At 39.5% G+C, this 24,684-nt stretch overlaps 2 protein-coding genes across 2 annotated transcripts in view; both read left to right on the forward strand.

Annotated features, from left to right (window-relative positions):
- The window catches only part of LOC100693624 (neoverrucotoxin subunit alpha), a 179,660-nt gene that overhangs the window by 109,258 nt on the left and 45,718 nt on the right, over positions 1–24,684 (forward strand). The gene's annotated exons all lie outside the window — the stretch shown is intronic.
- On the forward strand, positions 10,691–22,700 carry LOC100693088 (neoverrucotoxin subunit alpha). The gene is made up of 3 exons (XM_025909945.1): positions 10,691–10,807; positions 19,321–20,772; positions 21,511–22,700. Exons 1-3 carry the CDS (start codon positions 10,717–10,719, stop codon positions 22,056–22,058), a joined length of 2,091 nt encoding a protein of 696 aa, XP_025765730.1. The 5' UTR covers positions 10,691–10,716; the 3' UTR covers positions 22,059–22,700.

Consider the following 24,684-nt stretch of genomic DNA (forward strand, 5'->3'; position numbering starts at 1 on the left):
CTATAAAATAAACCCCTGTCATGTTTGTGTCTGTAAGCATATTTTGCATTCATTCATTACACTCCACGCCATTCCTGCAAGTTAGGAGCTGTAAAGTTAGAAGCTACATCAAGTCCAGGCCTTTGGCCTCGCCGATATTTAAATCATGTGTGTTTGTAAGCGTGCATGCAATTAACCTGCTATGTTCTCATCTTCCCTCAACATGTATCACCTGGACACTCTCACCAGTGAAGCTTAAAACCCTTTTGGACGGAACATGAACTCTAAACAAGCACAGATATGCATTGTGTATAAAATGAACTCACCCTATAAATAGAGACGTCACTGTGATGACAAACATATTCAATACTATTAAAATAATACTGTACAACATGTTATTAATGCAGTCATCATAAGGCAGATTATATGATAGCAATAAAAGAATCTCTAAATCCCAAATCCCAACAGGTTCTGCTTTTAAATCTTCCCTGACTTTCCCTTCAAGTTCTGCTTTCTTAGTACAATCATGAGGTTCTCCTGATCCCATTAAATCTGCCATATTGATTCCTTCATGTGTAAATGTCAGATTTGGAGCGTCTAAAACTTTACTCAGTCTCTGTTGTGCTAATGATGTCATAGTGAATGCCTGCGAGTTCACATAAGCCACCACACTATGTGTAGTCAGAACTTTTAGTGAGTGTTCTCTCACTACATGTGCACGTTGTTTATATGGGGAGTTCCTCTTTTTGTGTCTATATCTATTAATATGCCTTGTGCACTAAAACTTCCTGTTTTTCAGTCTGGCTGAGCACTTGTTTGTGAGTAAAAGGTGGCCTTACTCTACAAGCCTTCATTATTAAAATACATAAAACAAGATAATGAGCAGCGTCAGCTAACAGAGACTTTTAAGAGAGAAACCTAATATTTAATAATCCACATTTCACTATTTTATTCTTCGGTTCAGATTTGGATTCTGTATTGTTCTTTATTTGTTATTATTTATGTTTAGATTGTTTATTGCTAGTCTTGGTTTGTTGTTGTCTGTTTGGGAGCTGACATAGTCTCTATGGATAAGCGTCTTTGGCGGGGTAGCATCAGGAGAGAAGCTCCAGAGAGGCATGTTCCATGTTAAACGCTAAAATATAACAAAAGAGATTATGCTAAACAAACAAAACCTTTCGATTGGCCAACCCTATCTGTCTCCTCAACGGGTTGTATATTTTCAATGTTTCCTTATTATTTTGTCATAAAATAAATCAAACAAATAAGTTAAGCTGTGTGACAGCACCTTGCGTTTACGCCGGGCTGTGAGCTGCCCTGAATCTACTTGCTACACCCCCTTTCACCCAATTTAATTTTTCAATCTTAATCTAAACTATTCCTGACCTTCCCCTTCTTTCATCTGATCATCTCAAGCATGTCCTGTACCAAATTTGCTTCCTCTTTTCAAGCCCACATTTAATTACAAACTCTACCACATTTGCCCTATCTGGCTGTCTCGACGTTTCCTATCAACTTACAAAGATACCAGAGTTATTCTCAGAACTCAGAGCTGAGGTTCCCCTTTCCTAAGTCTGTATGCTCTAGAAGAGAGCAAGCTGCTAGTCGGTAAAGAAGTTTATCATCACAAAGGTTATTAGGTAAAAAGTCACGTAGACATTTGCTTAGTAACCCTAAAAGAGCACATTCCATGTAGCTAATCACATATATACAATTTTCCTTTGACATATCTGTATGTGCACGCCTAAATTATAACCTCTTATTCTAGAAATCAAAAATAACCTGAAAATAACACTTTCTGCCTCAGTTTTACCATACCTAAATTATCAAAAAACCCCAAATGTCATCAAGTAATCCTAAAACCCCTTTCAAATTAAACCTTAAATCCTGTAACTCCCCCCTTTTTGTGACACATCTCATGTGTTACAAACTCAAAATCCTTCACTCAGGTTAGGGAATTAAAAGAAAAGGTTAGTCATATCATATTAGGTACATGCTCCGGACCTTCAAACCTGTGTTTAAGGAATGAAATCAAATTAATCATCATGTCAAATCTTTTCTTGGCTCCATCCACAGCCTGCATCCTTGAGACGTCCTAGAAACAAAAACTTGTGTGTTAACCAGAACTTCGCAATTCATACTCAGTTTCCCCACTTATGATCCAACCTGTGTTATAAAAGAAAACTTAAAACAGAACAATTATCAGTCATGTGTCCAACCTTAGTCCAGTCTTTTGTCAGTGTCCAGTCGGTCCAACCTATGGTCTGCCTGGTCCGTCCATTCACCTGTCCATTCCCACACATTCACTCACACGCATTAACATCGGGTGTTGGTAGACTTCCGCACAAATAATCAGATTTTCCACTTTCAGCAAACTCAGTTTATTTATATAATCATTTATTTTATTTGTACTTGTTTCTAGGAGAATAGTTCTTTATACTTTTGGACTGGATTGGCTCGCTGCAATCCTTTTAGACAGGGACTCACAATCTGATCAGATCCCCACACGTGGCCTCTTTCCTTCGCCCATTGTAATCTGGAAAAGGTCACCTTATTTTTTGTTCTCCTGAGACTTTTGTCAGCGCTGTTATTCATTCTTTTGCAGGCCTGCTTAGAACAAAAATGAGAAAAAAAGAGAGCTGATTATTAGCTCATCAAAGTACAAAACAAAATCACCTGACAGGTTCTTTTAAGTGCACTGTTACAAAAACTATGGGCCCTTTTAGACATGTCCATGTTTATTAAAACTCCCTCTATTAAAATGAAAAACAACAGCCCCAAAAAATCTTAAACAATCTTAAATGTCACCCATTCAACGCACTGAAAACCTTGTCAAAAGCTGCACCGTTTTACACACAACCATGTCCCCTTTGACACTTCACCCTACTTAGATTCAGCCTAAAATATAAACACGTTATAACAATGTGTCAACACTAAATTATAAATTTCCTGTCCAAATCTGCACCTCTGAACAGTCTACTTTGCTTCCCTTCCTTAAGGCCTCAATCACACACACACAGGAAGCTCCTCTGACACTGCTCACTCCAGCTAATTTGCATACTGAGTGACATCTCAACAAGTTAACTTGACAAGAGAAATACATGTTTAAACCTTATCACATTATTGAATTACTTTCATTTTCTTTCTATACTAATCACTTACTTTGATCACTCAGTAGGAGAGCACTCCTAAGGCACTCTTATAAAAACTACTTTAATAACTTCTCTTTTGCTTTGTTTTTCCCATAACTCACTCCCCTTTGGTCTAACTTCTTTGAGTCAACTTCAACTTCAAACTTTAAGTCTAATTTATTAAACATTCACACCATTCTCTCACTCATACAAGTAGCAAGCTGATCTTCATTGCATATGCTTGTGTTCTTAGCCAGGTTTTTAATCAATCTCTATGCATCAAGCTTCATGAGCTTGTCTTTGTAAGGTTAATGCATTTTCTGTTTGTGTGTGTTATTTTTGCATCTATGGCTTCGCAGTCTTTCAAACTCCTTCCCAATTCTCCAGTTAACCAGTCAGTTTTCTCTTTCCCAGAATTACTAGCCCAAATTTTAATTTCCCACCTAAAATAAAATCCCTCCTGGTCTTCAGCCAGGAGTTAGGGCTTGCTTTTCAGGTTCATGGACACATCATTCTGTGAACAATTCAACCAGAAACTTGCCTTAACATATCCATTGATGTTAACCTAAAATTTCCTTCCTACTGGTGCATCTGGAGAGTTGGTCCGGGTCTGCTTTACTCCTGAAAATAACAAACTAAGACATTTTCATTATTATCACGAGTGTTTAAATGACCCACTTCTCTCTCTCTCCTGTCACAAATACCAATTATGTCATGTTTATGTCATGAATATGAATATAAGCGTTTTACTAGTTGCATGTCATGTTAATTGAGTGTAAGCTTGTGTTCTTCGTTGCATGCCAGGTGATCATCTTAATTAAGTGTAAGCTGCATCTTCATTGCATCCTATATATTCATATTTAACTTATGCATCTTTTCACTGAGCTTTAGATTCAAACTATCTCACTTCCGATTCATTTCAAAGATAATTTTGCATGTAACAATTTGTGTATGTGTGTTTTCATTTTGTGTTTACCTCTTTTAAAACGTGATATGGTGGACCTCCCTAAACATTCATGAATTCTGGCTTCAATTTTTCCAATCCAATTATATCCTATATTCTCGCAGTCAAACTCGTCCAACTTCATCTCTCACTGGTCTTCTCTGCACAATGTCCTGTTCGGGCTTCCAAGCTCCAACAAACACAGTCTCAACTCAGCCGTTGTCTTCTTCTCTGTTTCTTTACAGTCTTTTCTTTCAGGTCAAGTCCCAGCATGGCAAAGTATCACATTCAGTGCCTTCAGTCTTATTTTCATTTGCTCTGTTTTCTTCTCCATTCATCAAATATGAGAGTCAGTGCCTTCAAGCAGACACATCACACTGTTCTTCACCAGCATGCATGTTGCGTCACGTGCTTTCATACTGCTGGACTCACCAGTCGTCGTCAGTGTTACTGCCTTCGCTTGCACTGTCTTTTAGCTTCAGTTAATTCTTCAAGTCCACGATGTTCTGTCGGTCTTCATCAGGAGTTTGACTTTCCTTGACTGTCCTTTGAGTTTCTTCTCAGGGTCAAGGACAAAGTGAGAGATCAAACTGCACAATTTCGAGCCAAAGACTGGCTTATTCTCCCAATTCTGTTAATCTATTGTTCTGCCGCTGCACTCAAGGTTCCAATGTTGAGAGAAATCCACCTGTATTGGCACACTAAAGCATACAATTAGTATTATATTCATTTCTTTTCTTAAAGGCTTCATTTGCTTTATGTGCCTAGAGGTAACTCATCTGTCTCTCTGTGTTCTTTCTTTACACACTCAGTTCCTTTTATGGGCATGCAAAGTTCCTGTTCACTATTTCCTGTCGCACAGCCCCGGCACACAAAGCCATATTTCCTGTTCTCTTTGTATTTATAGTCTAAAAACCCTCTTTAATTCTACTAAATCTTGATCTAAAACAGTACACTTTCATTTTCACTCACACACATTTAAATAGAGCTCTTTCAAACATCAGAACAATTAACCAAGTGTATATACTTATGTGTTTTTGAACTGAGAGAAAAGAAACTCAACCTCTCATACCATCACTCATGCATTTCTTGAATTAAAAGCACTTTCAAACTTTAAAACATCCTATTTTACATCACAAAAGAAATATATTTCATACCATTATTTCATACACACTTTTAAATGTTCTAACCTCTTTCAGACGCCATGAATCATCTCACACACCCTGCCTTTTCTCTCACTCAGACAACTCACGCAGAGTCACTCAAATCAAATACTGACAGCATTCACACGGTTAAAATCACACAAAATACCCTTTCATACGAGTATTTTGGACATGCCTTCCATAATCAGAAAGAGCAAGTCAAAAAGAAAAATGAAAAAAACTGAAACCTCTCATCATCCTCACAGCTTCTCACCACACACACATAACTAAAGATAAAACACACCAGCCTTTATGGCTCAAAATATATACATCTATCAAAATTCAGTCAATTACTATACATCCACTACAGCAACTCAAAACTTTATTTATTTATTCATGTCCTCTAATAAACAAAAATGGCATCTTAAACACATGCATTCAACTTTCTATTCAGCATTATTTGTGAAACCAACCGTGGTTTAACCCGTTCACAGCTTCTTAATTTGCATTTTATTGGCTTCTAGGACATTCTAGTCTCTAATTCCTCCGTTTTCATGTTATCTCCCGTTTGACACACACAAACACACACTCCCCCTAAAAACCCACAAAAAACTATCCCTAAAAACACACACAAAAACCCATAAGAAACTTCATTCATTTAACTTCATTCATTTATTTATTATTATTTTAAACCCTTAAGATGTTTTGCTGTGTTTCCTCTGTGCCCGCTGCAACCTATATTAACATAAAGCCAAAATTTAAACGGTCTGTCAAATATAACTCCTTATATATTATGGAACTGGAAGAAAAACCACTCACAATGTGCTAAGCCCCTCCTTAGCCCAACAAACATCAAGCAACTTACACCTATATGTATCACTCAAAGTCAACAACAATATATTAGAAACACCAAATGTAACTGTGTATATATCTCAAACTGAAACAAAACCCATCTAAAAATCCTAAAACATCTTACTTGAACACACCAAAAGAGACATCACTTACAGACATATGTATTAATGAAATTGTTTCAAAGTCAATTTCAGTTTTCAGACCCCAAATAATGGTCATAAGTATCAACAGTTTATATATCCTATCTCAAAACCCAGCAAACAGTCATACAGTCATGGCAAGAAATAAAACTTTACTTACAGTATTGTAATAAACAAAACCAGCGTCTTAAATACAGGCGTTCAGCAATGTGTAACAGTCTCTATAACTTCCTAAAACTCTAAGGACCTTGAAGCTGCCTCATTTGCATTTTCACACACACACACAGTCTAAAAATAATACCAGCCTGACTCACAGACTCCTCTCACACACAATTTTACACAGACGTCTTTATAATTACAATAACAACAATTATCAGGCCTGAGATTGCACAACCTACAGAATTTTGACAAATTTAAATTAACCCTCCAAGGGACAAACTCCAAGTTTTTTATTATCAATTACACAGTATCAGTTCTAAACTGTATCTGGTCGAATCCCTAAGGTCCCTAACACAATTTAAAAGCGTCCAACGCCCAAGCTCCAAGCTTTACTACCCAAAAAAGTGCAAATACCGTTCTAAACGGTAAACTGATCCAATCAGTAGCTATTTTGGAGGTTCCCAAGTTCTCCACGATTGCCAATCGGACTATCCCTTCCCAAGGAAAATCCTGACCGTCGCCAGGAAATTTGGAGCGTCACCTCCGAGAAAAGCACTTCTTAGCAGTCCAACTGCCGTTCTACAGAAATTTACCTTAATTTAAAACAACCATCATAACTTCACATTAAGTATATGACCGAAGCCGGTCCAACCGTCTCACCAATTAAAAATAACCAATTACCTATTCTTCTAAATTCACTTAACAGTCCAACTGCTTTAAATACGCTTATTCTCTTTACTCTTTACTTATTTTCTCTTATTCTCTTTACTTATTTTCAACGTTTCATTATCAGTACTTCAACTTCAATTCTCATGAGATTTTCACCAAAATCAAAACAGACCTTTATCAGTAATTTCAGTGAGTAAACTTTTAATTTGGAATATCCAATCTGGCACATTTTGGAAATAATTCAACAGGTAGTGCCTTACCTTTGAATAAGCCGGCTTATGTCCACTCACTTCGACCACTGAATCGTGTCTGCCCGTTCGAGCGCCTCGGACCCTCTCGGTCTCAATCTCCAACTGTCTCTCCCCTCAACCCTCGGCCAATGCACCAAATGTTACGGGTCCGAAATTGAGGACGAGAGTAAAACAATCATGGTCCAGAAGAGGTCGATCAAACAATTGATTTTAATGAATACACGCAGCGTGGGGAGACGTACACTGGAAACCATCAGTTGTAAATCCCCATCCAAAAATACACTTCAGATTGCTTTTATAACATCAGGGTATTATGACGCCCCCTCATGCGTTTACAAGCACATTATTTGCATCTTAAGAACATTGTTTGTCTCCTCTACAGATAATGATCTATTCTAAGAGATAAGTGCAGACACAGAAGTTCCCCTTTCTGGCATCCTCTTTCCAAATATGGTGATGATCTCAGGCCTTTGCTCAGCCTAAACATGTTAATATGTGATTCTGATAACCCCTGTAATACAAATTATAACATAATGCCAACAACTTCAATAAATGCTTGGATGAAATGATAATTACTGCAATGATAAAGATGATGGTTATGTAAAATAATCCCTGTAATTCCACAGTATCGATCACATGTTTTAACAATATCACCTTAGTAATGGTAATATCACTTTGTGTCACTTAGTTATTACATATAGAATTGCATCATATGTGTGTTTCATGCTTTATTGCACGCACACACACACACCACAAACACACACACACACACACACACCACAAACACACACACACACACACACACACACACACACACACACAGGGGTATTGTAAGTTAGATTGGGGCATAAAGGCACTGTGGGCAGTAGCGGTTTTAGATACGGGCGACATGGGCGGTTGCCCGGGGCGGCATCGTGGTGGGGGGCGGCATCACGGGCATCGGCAAAAAAAAAAAGTTGCTCGTACTCATGCTGCCCCGACATCATGCCAGTGCATATTGGGAATGTCATAGGCACCAATCGGTTTTCTAGCGCCCATTTGCTGGGAGTAAGGGCGCCCTCCGTTTGCGAGGTGCGCCTGCTGCTTGCGGCACAGAGAGGAGAGGGCGGGGCGGCGGGGGAGTCTCTGGCTGGCTGGAGCAGCAAAAATTACCAACTCGCAAAATAAAACAAAATAAAAACAAACCAACAAACACGAAAACAGCAGACATCATGATACAGACTTATAATTTGCACCGATGTTTTTTCAAAATTCTATATGCGAAAAGTGAGCGCGAGAGCCCTCCGTGCGCCTGCTCGCTGCTGAAGTCAAAGTAAACTTTAATGTCATCTCCGCTACATACAGTCCAGTATATAGAGAGACAAGACGACGAGGCTCCAGTTACAGCAGTGCAAGTAAACAATCAATAAATATAAGAAGAGTAAAAAAATAAATATACACTTTAGGACTCGGGGTAAAGGGATCAATAACAATTTAAAATGTATATTTTATATTTTGTTGATTTAAAGTCTCACACACAACCCGTTTTTAAAGTTTAAAAAAAAGAGAAACGAAGAGGAGGAGTGTAGCGACTTCCACAGTCGCTAGAGGCCGGGGATGGAGCCTGCCTATTTGCCTGACGCGCTGTCAACTTTACGCAATAATGCGAGAGGTGGAATTGCTTGCTTGTTTATTTAAGTGCTTGAAAAGTTTACCGAGCAATGTGATCGGCTCGCGATTCAAACTCTTAAAACATCACAGGCTCTAATGCAACAAAGGGAAACTCGTTGTGCTGCGGTCAACAAAAACTACGGCTACCCAGCCCTGCTCTGTCAAAATCAAACCAGTGAATGACAGACTGACAACGCCCTCTTAATGTCACCGCTAGCACCCACGTGACTCCCGTTACACATCACCATAGCAACCAAACAAATGAAAACCCAGTGATCATTAAAATTCAATACATTTAATTATGGCTCCTACAAGGAGAAACGAGCAAAAGACACAGGTAAGCAGATGTGTCATTGGATAATGGCAGGTCATGTATCCTAAAACATTAAGAATCAGAATGCTTTATTAATCCCTAAGGAAATCATGTGGGTTACAGTTCCTCCAAGAAGAAATGGTAAAAATAGTAACAGTAACAGACTAAACTCCAAACAATACATTGTGTTACAGATTTTAATATTAATTAGTCAGTGTCAATTGTTGATTTTTCCTGTTCTCATTGCATGACGAATTATGATGTCTGTTTAGTAGACGTTTGCATACTATGCATACTCTCTCTCTCTTCATGTGTGTGTGTGTGTGTGTGTGGGTGGGCGGGGGCGGAGGGGGTGTTCGCCCAGGGCGCCAAACAGGCTGGGACTGCCACTGACTGTGGGAGATGAGATAAATAGTGAGAGTGTTTCTCTTCATCCTTGGGAGGAGGGGGAAGGATTCAGGGAGTAAATCTCTAGGTGAAGGTTAAAATAATGACAAGGTTCTCTCTCTCTCTCGCTCTCTCTGAAGGCATAGATCCCACTCCCATGAGATGTGGCAGTGTGTAAGAGCTGTGGAATGTTGTTTGACTGTGTATGTTTTCACTGTGTATATAAGCCACAAGCCAGCGCCCATGGTCAGAGACCAGTGTGGCGTTTGATCAGAGTGCTCTCTCTGCTGCAGCATAGTATTAAGCCAGATCAGAAGATGCTCATCAAGTGTTTGCAGTTTATTTAAAAACTTCCATCACACTTTATTAACAGGTATCAGTGTCTGTGTAATGTTCCCATAGAGTCGGTGGGATTCCCAGCAGGTCCCTGAGGTCTTGTGACCACGGTTTGCTGGTTGTCCAGCACACTAGATTAAAAACAAAAGGTGACAGAGCCTTTGTTTCTGTGGCTCCCAGACTTTGGAACTCTCTACCATTGAGTTTGAGACTCTGTCAGTTCTTTTAAAAAACAGTTAAAAACCCATCTTTTTCAACTTGCCTTTGGTTGATGTTGTTTTATGTTCTAGCTTATGTGAAGCACTTTGTGATTTTATCTCGAAAGGTGCCATATAAATAAAATGTTACTTACTTTACGTACTTACAGTAGTGCAGTTTAGATCAGTCAGATATGTGGCTAATTTCTACAGTGGTTATATGAAGTTCTAGTGGTTGTAAGTGGTGGTTCAGTCCATGTTATTATTGTGTGTATGAGGGTACAGCCAGCCATTTGTTTGTTTTGTGTATTGTGTGAGTTCAGTTGTAGGTGGTTGTGTGTGTGTGTTCAATCCATGAGCTTAATGTGGGTCAGATGTCAGGAGGCAGAGTTCAGGAGTCTGATGGCTGTAGGGAAGAAGCTGTTCTGGTACCTGGTGGTCTTAGTCTGTTTTTTTTTACTTGTTTTATTTTCAAATTGATTAATTTGCACTTTATCGTTTACAGTAGGATTAACTTTGCTGTGCCTTCCACAAAACTGTCTGCATGTTTTTATTTATGTAGGAAACATGGACTCAAAAATAATGGAGGTGGCTGCTCTGGGTCGACCTTTCACCTTAGGGATGCTCTATGATGCCCGGCGCGATAAACTCATCCCAGGTAACGTGTGACATGTTTAGATTCTCAGTCTATATCCACTGTATCCACACTGATTTTAGAACATCTGGACAGCAAAATCTCACATTTTTATCAAAGACATGTCTTCTTTTACTCACCCCTGAACTCAGTTTTCATTCTATAATCAAAAGTTCACATCTGACATTGGAAAAAATACCAGGTTTATTGAAGTGTAATTTTTGTTTTGATTAGTTTGACCTGAGAGAAATTTCCAGACATTCAATTACTTCAAACATCCACAATAACATCTGGTTTCCATTTTTGGTTGTGAATTATAATCATACTGTATGTGAATTCAAAGGTGGAGCACAGGTAGGTACAGTTTGTTCTCCAAAATATCAGGACAATGTGTTTATTGAACCGTTGTAAAAGTGAGAAGCAAAAATTCTGATTGAACTTCATACAATTGGGGTGGGAATTTAACGCGTTAATCGCAATTAATTAATCTTTTAAAAATGCGTTAAAAAATGTACACATTTAATCACCCTTTGCAATCCAAGCAAAGGGGAACTTTTGTCAATGCATGATTTCCTGGTATATCGATTATACTGATGCACAGAACTACAAAAATGGAAGAATCAGAAAGCACGTTGCTAGGACTGATCGGAGGCAAACTTTATTTCAAAAGACTAACCGACGGAAGCCTTGATAAAAGCACCGTACAGTACCATCCAAATGCAAAACATGTTGCAGTGAGCAGAGAAACTGTGGGAGCTGTTAGCGCTAGCAGTCCCAGTAACAACAAAACGTGTTGGCAGCCCAAACTTGATGAAATGACTGGCTTCAGGACCAAAATTAATAAGTCAGCATTGGACAAACTGATATATTCTCTCACAAAATTGATCGCTCTGGACTGTAGACTAGCGGTGGGCGGATCAATCCAAATATTGATTCTATCGATACCAAGTCGGTATCGGTTCGATACAAGCCTGGTGAGATCTATTCTTTTTTTTTTTTTTTAACACTTTTTATTTATTTAGGAACATTTTTATACAACAAGATAAAATAAAAAAAACAATAAAAAAAGAGGGAAAAAGAAAAACAAAAAACAGAAACATCATGAGGTCATGGGAGGATAACATATGCCTGTATATACATCTGCACATCCACACATACATACGTCAGCAAGTCCGCATTACTAATTCTATGCATTAAAGGGTGCTGTCACAAGCTGTAAAGTCCAGCCATTTTCTCCATCTTCTCCTTCCCAAGTCTCCCTGCAGTCGCAGAGTGAAGGTCATACATTCCATCAATTTGACGTCTTCCACTATAGAGGTAAAAAGTGATACAGTGGGAGGGTCTTTACAGAGCCAGCGTTTTGTTATGGCCTTCTTCGCAGACGCCAAGAGAATTCTCAGAAGATAAACATCATCTGCAACTAAATCGTCTGTAAAATATCCCAAGTACAATGAAGTGAATGTACAAGACACGTGGAATCCCAGCACCTCTGTAATTATCTTTACAATTTCCGTCCAGAAGGGTCGTATGAGTGGGCAGGACCAGAATATATGACCGCAATCAGCCATGTCTTCCCCACAATTCCTCCAGCAAAACGCAGGTGTAGCACTGAATTTAGACTTTTGTTTAGGTGTTATGAAAAAGCGTATAATGTTCTTCCAGCAGAATTCCCGCCACATGTTGGAGTTAGTTGTGGCAAACTGTGTCTCCCAGATGCATGCCCACCCATCCTCTGTAATCACAATGTCCATTTCTTTTTCCCATTTCTGCTTTATGTAAATCGTTGAGACCCCTTTGAGCTTAGTCATACATTTATACAATTTACTTATCAAGGCTCTGTTACTCCCAGAGTCATAAGCATCAGTGAAAATATTAACAATCGAGAAGTCTCCACGAACACAGCTCTTTAGTCTTTTGCCAATATAGTCACGGAGTTGCAAGTATCGAAAAAAGTCTTGTTTCTCGAGGTCGTAAGTCTTGCATAGGGTATCAAAAGCCATAATTTTAGATTTTACAATAACCGAACACCCAGCAGTGATTCCACGCCACACCCATTGTCTAAATCTACTATCGTGGGAAGCAGGTAAAAAATCAGGGTCATAAGCTGGCCACTTCAGAAGTTTTATCTCTTCATGTAGTTGTGCCTGCTTGACCACTCCCCTCCATATTTTTAATGTAAAAGTAACCCAGCGGCTGGGGGTCAAGGTACCGTCCAAATCAGAAGCTGCGTGACCAAGTCTAGACTGGATTGGCGTGTCCGAGAGAGACATCTCAATTGTCTTCCACTTCGCACAAAAAGATGGGTTACACCAACACACCAAAGACCTTAGCTGAGCAGATAAGTAGTAATCCCTTAATGAAGGTAGAGCCAAGCCCCTTTTTTCTTTCGGCAACTGCAAAGTAGAGAACTTCACCCTAGGTCTTTTGTTAAGCCAAATGAATCTCGAAATCTGTTTATTCCATTCCCGGAATTGCTTCTCTGGAATTTGAATAGGCAAAGCAAGAAAAAGATAAAGTAGTTTGGGAAGAATACTCATTTTAATTATCCGTATCCTGTTGCCAAGGTCGAGAGGGAGCAAGGCCCAAATGTTGAGATCGCTATATATTTCTCTATTAATACGACTGTAATTAATATCATACAGTTGTGTTAGATCTTTAGGCAGAAACACTCCTAAGTATTTGATAGCAGTTGCCTCCCAGTTAAACTTGAATTTTGACAATAGTGTCTGATCTGGAGAAAAATTAAATGTCAGAACTTGAGTTTTTTTGACATTAAGAACATACCCTGAATACAGGCCATATGTTTCCAACATCCCCATTAATACTGGTATACCTGAGCTGGGATCCGTAATTGTTACCAAGACATCATCTGCGTATAAACACACCTTGTACTCGTCCCCTCCTATTACAATCCCTTTCAACGACGTTTCCTGACGTATAGCCTGGGCTAGAGGTTCGATAAACAAGTTGAAGAGGTAAGGGCTTGCTGGACACCCCTGTCTACATCCTCGTTCCAAAAGGATAGTATCGGAGAGGCTACCATTAATTTTTATTCTGGCAGTAGGGAGAGAATAAAGAGCTTGGAAACATTTTATAAATTCACTACAGAAACCAAATCTTTTCATCACTAGGAAGAGGAAGTCCCAATTCACTGAATCATAAGCTTTTTCAGCATCTAAGCTAAGAATAATTGAGCTATTTTTCTTATTATCAATGTGTTCGATGATGTGTAAAGCTCGCCTAATGTTATCGTGGGTTTGTCTGTTTTTCAAGAAACCCGTTTGGTCTTCATCAATCAAAGAAGGCATTATGGCATCCATTCTTCGCACCAAAATAGTCGTGTATAGTTTATAATCTGAGTTCAGGACACTTATCGGCCTATAAGATTTGCAGTTTAGTCTATTCTGTCCCTCCTTTGGCAAAACAGATATGAAGGCCTCCTTCCAGGAGGGAGGTACCAGACCTCCTTCCAAAATATAATTAAAACTAGTTTCCAAGAGGGGAAGAAGGCTTTCCTTCATGGTTTTGTACCATTCGGCAGGGAGCCCGTCGGTACCTGGTGATTTATTGGATTTAAGGCTGGAAATAGCTTTACTTATTTCTTCCCGAGATATTAAGGACGTTAACTTACTATTTGCTTCTCGACCAATCGTAGGCAGGTCTAAGGAATTCAAAAAGTCAGTTATCTTATTTACATCACCCTGAGTAGATTGACTATATAACGATTTGTAATACATTTCAAACGCTTTTTGAATTTTATCCAGGTCAGTTACAACTTTGTTACCAACTGGATCTCTGATCTTGTAAATATTATTTTCAGCTTGCTGTTTTCTGATCCGCCACGCTAACTGCTTCGCCGCCTTAGGCCCCGCCTCATAATATCTCTGTTTCATAAATCTTATGTTTTTTTCTACTTCTTCGCTCAATATCTTATCTATCTCCTGCTTAATCTGTCTGATCTGGTGGGTTACTGTGGTATTTTTATCCTTCAGGCCTGACTGTTCCAAGGCCCTTAATCTATCCTGCAGTTGAAACAGTTCTTGTGACTTTTTCTTTTTAAGCATGGTCGACCACGCAATTATTTTTCCCATACAATACTGTGATTTGTCTCTCCATTATCATTGTCCTGCAGGTACAAGTTAAGATCGGCTGTCATTTGTTTCACAAAAGCGGGGTCATTTAACATACCGGTATTTAGTCTCCACAAAGTTGTCTTCCGTATCCCATCCAAATGTAACATTATATAAATTCCACTGTGGTCAGAGAAATCTCTTGGACCTATTCTGCAATCTTTTATCCTGTGTAAATCCCTATTAAACATAAAACAGTAGTCTATCCTCGAATACACTAAGTGTCGAGCAGAGTAAAAAGTAAACCCTGACGCTGACCCATGGATAGATCGCCACACATCAATAAGTCCTAATTCCGTTAACATTCCTTTAACCCGTTTCCCTCCAGACGTGCTTTTCCTGTCCCTATTATTTGAGTCTAATCGGGGGTTTAACAGTAAATTAAAATCTCCTGCACAAATAAGAGTTCCCACCGTTTCCTTAGAGATCAAATCAAATATCTTCTTAAAGAAGCTTGCGTTGCTTCCTGGGGGTGCATAGACATTTAATAGTGTGACCGCCTTATTTTCTATTCTACCTTTTACTAAAACAAACCTACCTTCCTTATCGCTTATATTAGATACATGTTCAAATTTTATTTTATTTGAGATAAGGATAGCTACTCCTCGTTTTTTCCCAGCCCTATACGAGGAATAGAATGTATGTCTGAAACCCATCTTTTTTAATTTTTCATGTTCTGCATTGTCTAGATGAGTTTCTTGCCAATATGCTATATCTACTGTCTCCTTTTTCAATTTGGCAAGTAGTTTGCTTCTTTTAATAGGGCTATTCAGGCCATTTACATTTAGTGACAGCATTTTATAGAAATTATAAGCCATCAAGTGGACATGCGGAATACAACATAATCAACCCAGACCTCAGAACATCACAACCAGAACTCACTGAACAGCAAACACACCAAACATTAACAAGAGCTTCCAATACAAAGGATATAAGAGTGTCCTTTGACATTGAGGGGATTGGCCACAAGGTGGGGCCCCTCATCCAACAAGAGGGGGGTGACCGACAAAAAAAACAAAAAAAGGCAAAGAATAAGCAAAAACAGTTTCTTATCGCTATTAGAAATAACATGGTGATTCTCTAACCATGTCCGTAGGCACCAACCTAAAGAAATATGAATTCTGGAGGATACGAAAGTCAGTGTTCCCGCGGTTAGATTATCAAAACTCTACCGCCAGCTGTCTCACCGTTGTCCCGCCATCAGCTGTTCACTCGTCTGCTGGCACTCTTTCTTGCTCCCTCCGGAATGCTTGGAGTTTTTCCCAAACGTGCTGCTGGAAGCCGCCCCCGCGGTGTGCTGTCTGCGTCTCCCAAGGAAGTAGCTGCCTTATCGTGTCCTCTGTCATCCTGCTGGTTTGGTTCCCCAAGGTGATCTTACCCACAGCTATTCCCCGCTTTCTTAAATCCTCGGCAGCTTGGGTCGCGGTATTATATAGGACAGTGTCTGACGCATAAAACACTCGCATCTTACTTAGTGGTGTCTGGAAGCGAATCCCGCTGTCCTTCAGAGCCTTCTTAACTGGTATATATTCCCGTCTCCTTTTCTGCACTTCCAGGGAGTAGTCATGATCGAAATACACCCGTTTGTTTTGGATATGTACCCCTTTGTTCCATGCCGTGCGAAGAATCTCTTCTTTAACGGAGAACCAGAGGAAGCGCACTATTATTGAGCGTGGTGGGGCGTTTGGGGGTGGTTTTGGTCCCAGCGCGCAGTGTGCGTGCTCAATGCCGAGGGCACGGTCCTGGCCGAAATCTTCGCCTAGGTGTTCTTTGATCAGATTTTCAACAAAGGTAGTCACCGACGAGCCCTCCGAGTTTTCCGGTACACCGTAAATCCGGATGTTTTTGCGCCTAGCGCGGCCCTCCATATCGGACACCTTTTCCTGAAGCGCCCGTTGATTTTCCAACAGCTGCACAAGTGTATCCCTAACACCAATGTCCCAGCGTTCCGAGTCAGCCATGTTGTCCTCGACGTGCTTTAGCCGGCCAGTCATCTCCTCCACCTGATCCGCCATCTCGTGTAATCTTTGGTTCAATTCCTTAGAGAGTTCGGCCATTTGCTTCTTTATATCCTCCCGAAATTCCGTACCGAATGCTTTGAAGTCATTTTTCAATTCGGTTCGCAATGTAGCCATTTCGGCCACCATTACGCTACTCACAGCATCCCGAAGCCAACCCAGACCTTCACCTCGGTTGCCATCTTGTCCCGATGCGAGGCTTGCCCCACTAGCCGCGGCGTCCTTCTCCATTTCACAGTCAAGGATGTTTCGTAGTCCGTATCCTCCCTTTTTAGATTTATCCCCGCTCATTCTTGTGTCGAAAAATGGCAATGTAGCCCTAATACAGCTCTCGAGTCCGGGGAAATACACGGTTGGTGCCGGAGGTCACTCTCTATGCGGCCATGCGAAGTTACGCGCCACCGGAAGCCCCCGAGATCTATTCTTTACTTTAAGTTCCGCTCTTGTTTGCAATGCTGTGCTTGCGGCAAAGAGAAAAGAGCCAGGTCGCCAGACTCGGCGCTCGTGTTTAGGTGTTGCGCTGTCAAGTCACGTGACTTAGAGGCTTTGAGGGTTGTTTAGTTGTTTACATATTATATTTTCAGTAGTTGTTTTTGTTGTTGGGAATTTTAATTGTAATTTTTGTAATATAGTTTCTCAACAGTACTTGTTTGTTATAATTTGTTTACTGATTTGTGTGCACTTTAACATTTTTCTAAGAAAAAAAAATTTGATAACTGTAAACCACCACGGCAGACCGGATGATAATCACGCAGTTGCTGTAACAGTACATTAAACGGCTGCAGCTCTCCTGCTGCCAGCCGTGCACATCACCACCAACAAAAACAACACAAGCAGAGCACAGGTTTCAAGCTGGCGAGGCGTGATTGTAGATGCCGTGCAGACATAGCTGGACTGCCCATCGTGCATATCAGGCATTTGCCTGGTGGGCCGATGGTGATTTTTCGTTTTTATGGGCCGATGATTTTTTTTTGTAACGGTATAAACAATGAGAGGTGGTGGATTGGCGAGATGCTGGCCGATGTGTAAAAATAACTCAGTTGTTTGGTGGTGGTTATGGCGGAGCTTCCACAGAGGCCAGCAGGTGGGTGAGAGAAGGGGAGGCAGGAGAAGCAGACCCGATGTGGCCACCGGTCCGAGTGTCCGGTGAACTGAAGTTCAGTTAAGAAGTTATGACCTGCAGTCTATCTGGGACAGATATAAACCATGTTTAGGTGGAGTTTATTTTCATTATGCTGACTTTTTACAGTCAGTTACAATAACTCGTACTGCGTACTAGCTAGCATGACTAGCATGACTAGCATGATGAGTTTCTATACAGCTGGGTGGGTGCTGTGATGTTACTGATGTTGAACTTTGTTTTATTCATAAGGTTAGTTAGTAGAGTTGCTGTAAAAAACAGAATTGTCCCGTATTCAGAGAAAATATTACGCGTTTCGTGTTGAGGTGAAAAGGAACAGTTTGTCCCGGACTACAGCTAGAATGGAAAAAGACACAAAGCTGGATTTATTCTGTCTTTGCGGCACAGCTGCCTCTTCTTCTCTCATTCTCTCCCTCCCTCTCCTGTTGCTGCTTCAGTTATGAAACTGATCAGTGATCAGCTGATCGGCTTTTCTCTCTTGTTTATTTATCGCTCACTTTGCACCAGAAAGAGGAATCCAGCGGATGTCGCGTTAAACAACAGCAGCACGTTTAAGCTTGATCAGCTGTTGTTAGAATTTATTTAATATTAATTTTTAGTATCAGCTGATGTTTGCTGGAGCCACAGCTGTAAAGCTGCTGGTCATGATATCGGTTTGGATACGTGGTGAGAGTGAAACATGAAGATGAAACCAGGAGATGTCCTTACTGAATCATCAGAGCTGAACAGCTGATGGAGAAACAGGTTTACCTTTTAGGTGACATGGATGAGTTGAAGGGAAGTTATGAACTGTTTCTGAGAGACAAATAACACCAGGATCATTTTCTAATTTCCTAAAATGTTATTCAGCTGCATTCCTACAAGAGGGAGAAAATTTTTCATCAATCTTTCAACAGCTGCAGTAACTCTTTAAAATACAAGACAGAGTCAGCTGGATTCTACTTTTAACAGTTTACTGGCATCTAAAATTCTGCTTTGCTTTGTTAGTTTAGAATTATTATTATTAATATTAGTAGCAGTTGTAGTATTTCAATCAAAACTGAAGTATAAAGGATGCTACATTCAGTATAAACCAAATAACTTCTTCTGGCTGTAGTGGACGCATCTTAATGAAAAAATATGAGTATATATGTAAATAAAATGTACTGCATTAAGTAAAATTAAAACACAGTGTATACTCTGGTGCTGATGTTTCTAAGGACTCGTTTTTTCCCCTCTTAACCATTTTGTGGATCTCATGTCTTAAAGGTGTCACACTGTGGGATAATAATACTCTGCAGGAGAAGTCAGTGGAGAATGATCAGCACAGCAGTGAGTTTGAAGTCAGTGCGTCTGATTCCATTGAAAACAAATCCTCTCTGCTGGATGTTGATGCTTCACTGAAGGCCAGTTTCATGAGTGGACTCATTGAAGTTGAAGGATCAGCCAAGTATCTGAATGATAAGAAGAAATCTCACCATCAGAGTCGAGTCACGCTTCAGTACAAAGCTACCACCAAATTCAAACAGCTGATGCTGACTCCTGATGAAACCAAGAACACTCAAGAAGCAGAAAATGTGAAGACTTTGGCGACACATGTAGTCACAGGAATCCTTTATGGAGCAAACGCTTTCTTTGTGTTTGACAGTGAGAAGTTAGATGATAGCAGCATTCAAGTCATCGAAGGCAGCATGCAAGCAGTGATAAAGAAGATCCCCTCATTTAATATTGACGGGAAAGTTGACATCAAGCTGAGTGATGAAGAAAAAGCTGTGACTGATAAATTTACCTGCAAATTCTATGGAGACTTCATTCTTGAAAGCAACCCTGGAACATTTGAAGATGCAGTGAAGACATACACCCAACTTCCAAAACAACTGGGAGAAAACAGAGAAAGGGGTGTTCCACTGAAGGTCACACTGATGCCTCTGAAGAATTTACATCCAGAAGCTGCTGAGATGATGACTGGTATCAGTGTTGGACTTGTTATAAAGGCTCAAGATGCTCTGAAGGACCTCTATAATCTGGAAATAAGATGCAATGATCTGCTGGAGGACAGAGTGGGGAGAAGCTTTCCACAGATACAAGAAAAGTTGAGCAGATTCAAGAAGCTCTGTGAGTATTACAGATCTTCACTCCAGGAAACAATGGCTGAGAAACTTCCCTCCATCAGGGCAGGTGAGGAAGATGAGCAGGAATTAGTGAAAGTGTTTGATGACAGAGACAAATCCCCGTTCAGTCAGGAGAGATTAACCAAGTGGATCGAAGATGAAGAGAGAGAAGTCACCATCATCAGGTACTTTGTAGACATGATGGAGGGAACAAAGATCATCTCAGATCAGTCTGAGCTGGACAGAGAGGTGTTTAAACCAGGAGTAGAGGAAGTTCTCTGCTTTGTTTTCACCTCCCTGAAATCCACTGACCCATATCTGCAGGACATGTCTGAATACTTGGAGAAAAAGAAGCTGGAAGGTACTGATGGTAACACTCCACCTACCCAGGACCAATGGTACTTCTCAGATGAAGTTAGAGCCAAAATGAAAGAAAAGGCAGAAGCTGTGAAAAACTACAGCAGACTGTTTATAACAGCCACAGAAAATGACAAATACAAAGGAGCAACTATCTACCACTACAGGAACACAAACCTGGTCACTGATTATTTCTCAGGATATGATGTCACTGATGTGGAAAACGTAACAAACAGAACAGATCTAATGTGGTGTAAGTACTAACAAAATAATAATAATAATAATAAAATACTCTTTCATCTTAAAATTATCTGAACAGTTTAAAGTGAAATTATTCCCATTTATTTTAATTTAACACTGCAAAATCGATACCAGGATGACTTCCTTCATTAAGTCATACTGGGTGCTGTAATTGTTCTTCCTCTTAAAACTGGCCATAAAGATGTGCACATCAAAAATAATTAAAATGTCTCAGGTCTCTCTTATTCAGGTTAAATTTGTCTTTGAATAAAAAATATGGGTCCAGCATGTTTCATTCAGAAACAAAATTCTTTAAATGCAGAAAAATAATGTTGGTGAAGAACAATGAACTGCAGATTGTATCCATGTCACTGAAATCACTTTATTAATGTCTGATTCAGCAGTATGAACAGAAACTATTAAAGCAGTGCTGTCAGTGGATCAGTCTGATTGGTTTAGCTTCCTGAACATGTTGTTGCATTTATTAACAACAGTAACTTTCTGTTAATAAAGTCTTTTAATGTTTAGGCTAAACTGTGCTTCTGATCAGCTCTCAAAGGCAGCACAGTGTGAAACAGAATCAGAGAAACATGCAGATAAAATCCATCATCATAATCAAACTCAGACAAGCTGAGGTTTGAGGACAGAGATCTGAGATGTTAAAAACAGACTGCAGATCTGCAGTGGACAGATTCAGTCAGTGACATCATCACGAATAATTAATTTGATCATGTCTCGTTATTTCCATCAGATGCCTGTGGTCTCACCGTGGATCCAAACACAGCAAACAACAACCTCATCCTGTCTGAAGGAAACAAGAAGGTGACAAACGGAGAGTCGCAGTCGTATCCCGACCATCCTGAGAGATTTGATGTTTGGCCTCACATTCTGTGCAGAGAGGCTCTGACTGGGCGCCATTACTGGGAGGTGGAGCTGAATATGAACAAAGGTGCAGATGCTGCTGCTGCTGTTTGCTACAGAAAATTAGAGAGAAAGGGAGAAGGTAGATTGACTGGGTTCGGGTGGAATAACATCTCCTGGTCTTTGGGCTTTAAATGGATACCAGACCCAAATTTCTATGCAGAGCATGATGGGAAGACCACTTATCACCCACTTCCACCTACTGGCTGCCCCAGACTGGGAGTGTTTCTGGATTGGCCTGCAGGGACTCTGTCCTACTATACAGTCTCATTTAATAAACTGAGTCACATTCACACCTTCAGGACCAATTTCTCTAAGTCTGTTTTTCCAGCCTTCAAGGTCTGCACCAAAAACAGCTCCGTGTTGCTCTGTCTGTAAACTTGATGCCACATAATTCAGTTCAGCTTTTTACACCAGAGCTGTGTTAAATGTGTAGAGTCCCATCATGTCAGTCATATTTAGTTTATTTAATATATGACAGCCAATCAGCCTGTATGATCACAGCTAAAGGACACTTAGAGCATCTTTTCCTGAAATTAAAAGAGTTGTGTTCACATAAATGGGGCCTCACATTAAGAGATAGAAATGGGTTTTTTTATCCACCTGCAGATTTCCATGGTTTCCTGCATTTGTGTTGTTTGACCCTCAAATTGATTGAAGTGATCTTTTTCTCTTTTTTTTGTGCTTTATGCTTTCATTGATCCTGCAGTTTAATCCTGATTAAAGCCTTTAAATATTTCATGATTTGTTAATCCAAGCTTTTTTTTCTTTGTGATGGTTTGATGGATTCTGCTTTTTCTTTGTATTATTTTCTTCCTTAGATTAGAATGAGTGGAAGTTAAAATAATTTGTCTGATGTTTTAATTTTAACTTGTTGCATTTGATCAGCTGATTAATTAGAAGACATTTATTCCATTGTTATATCTGAACCATTTTTTATTGTTGTGGCTGACTTCATATTTCTTCACATAATAAATGGTCTGATTGATAATTTGATTGATATTCAGACATTTGACTTGCACGGTGAATTCTCATGTAAATCTATTTAATTTCAATAAAGTTAAAAAAAACTAAACAAATCATATGAATGCATTTATTTCATATACCCTCATTTTTTAGATAAATTTTACCTCATTTATTTTCCTTTACTTCCCTTTTTTTTTAGACATTTTCAGATGTTTTTATTTTCAGAATTTTGTGACTAATGTGTGATTGTTCCGATAAAATGTTAATAGAAAAGTAACTTGGAGTCCACTGCAACTTAGTGTTTCATTTTGTTTCACCAAAGGGAAAAATCCCAAAATATTCAGTTTACATGTTTTACACGTTCTAAATTTACAGAGACAAAAGCTTGAAATTTTCACTGGCTTTTCTCACCATCATGATGAATCAGAATCTGTACTTTGGGACAGACTGTATGAAATGAAATGGCTGTCAATGGATGGATGCAAGGATATTGATGGTTATACACTCGTGCAGTACAGGAGATGTATGTTTTGTCACAAGATATGAAATTATAGCTGATTTTTCAATAAACTTCAATACACTTGATTCTGTTCATCTGGACGGAGCGTTTTCAGTGGGAGAAACGTTTCATCATCATCCAGGTGACTTCTTCAGTGTCAGCTGACTGCAGGTTTGCTACCTTATAAACAGTTTTCAGTTTTTGGTTTTGTGAGGCTGCTACAAGACAGAAATGAACTAAACATACAGGTACCTGTGAAAAAAAGATGTTCCCATAAATGGCATTAGTATATTGTGAGTTTTTTGGAACAGTAACTTCACCAATTTTAATTGGTCACTGATATGGACTTACAATGAAAAGTATTTTATCACCACTTATCAATCAACATGTATTTCAACTATACTGTGGCATGAGAATGAAGTTACAATATAAGGAGGGTTTTTTTTTTTTTAAAGGTAAAAATAACCAGAATACTTATTCCTTTATTTTGATATTTTGAAATTTTATTTGGAAAATGTTACATTCCTAAGTGTAAGTGGTCTAATACAAAACCCCAGTTACCTCAATTCAATGCTGAACTGAAAACCTGTGTCAAGAGGAGAAATGCTTTACTGCTATTATTTGCTGCTATTTTTATAATCATCATTACCATTTCATGATTGAGAGTGATGTTGCATTTCAGATGCATTCAGATGTTCAAATATATGGGTATTATATTAGTCTTTATTACAAGTCCAGTAAGAACCACTTCAAACTGTTGAGTTGAATCTATAATTTTAAATGTTTTTAATGCTTCTATAATCTCAGTGTTTCTGTGTAGAGGGCAGAGACAGGAAACACTTCTGCAGGGCATGCTTTTGCAGAAGTGAAACCGAAAGCAGAGTGAGTGCAAGCCAAAGAGTAGGCTATTGTTATTATGCATCTAGCTTTGAGTAAGCGTTGAGTAGTTGTGTTAGATTGAAATAGTTGTTTTATACATTTTATATATAAGTCAAGATCGGTACACACAGGATGGCCTTAGCCTGGTTGCCTAAGTTGAGGTCAACTAAGGTTCAGAGAGCACATGCAAACTCTGCACGCACAGACAGACGAGACATACACATACAGACACATATAGTGAGAGAGGTCACGACACGTACACAGTACACAGCACGCACGCGCCCCCGCACGTGCACGCACACACAAATTAGATAGACTCATTTAGTAGGCAAGAGTTGAAATACGTTTTGCTTATGGCTGCAAAGTCGAGGCGTACGTGTTAGTCTGTTCCAGGAAGTACACCAGATGTTCCAGAAGATAAGCGTCCGAGGATGGAGACAGGAAGCATCTGCCGTCGACGCGAAGATGATGTTCTTTTAAACTATGTTAAAAGTCATTGTGGTTTTGGGTTGACGTAAGCTGTACTTTGTCTGCTTTGCAAAAGGGGGGGGCTTTGTTGTCCTACCCCTATAAAACCTTTGTCTAATTATTGTAAGTTTAGTTCGACGCTGAAATCTGCACAGCGGTCGGACTCACACATGTGTAATTCATTAAAATGCC

The sequence above is a fragment of the Oreochromis niloticus genome, linkage group LG8 (assembly GCF_001858045.2).
Source record: "Oreochromis niloticus isolate F11D_XX linkage group LG8, O_niloticus_UMD_NMBU, whole genome shotgun sequence".
NCBI lineage: Eukaryota > Metazoa > Chordata > Actinopteri > Cichliformes > Cichlidae > Oreochromis > Oreochromis niloticus.

Bases quoted from the DNA above. Each gene is read 5' to 3' on its own strand.
- LOC100693088 (XM_025909945.1), top strand. From the start codon at position 10,717: ATGGACTCAAAAATAATGGAGGTGGCTGCTCTGGGTCGACCTTTCACC. The intron at 10,808-19,320 runs GTAACGTGTGAC...CATGTCTTAAAG, and splicing joins GCGCGATAAACTCATCCCAG to GTGTCACACTGTGGGATAAT. The intron at 20,773-21,510 runs GTAAGTACTAAC...TATTTCCATCAG, and splicing joins CAGAACAGATCTAATGTGGT to ATGCCTGTGGTCTCACCGTG.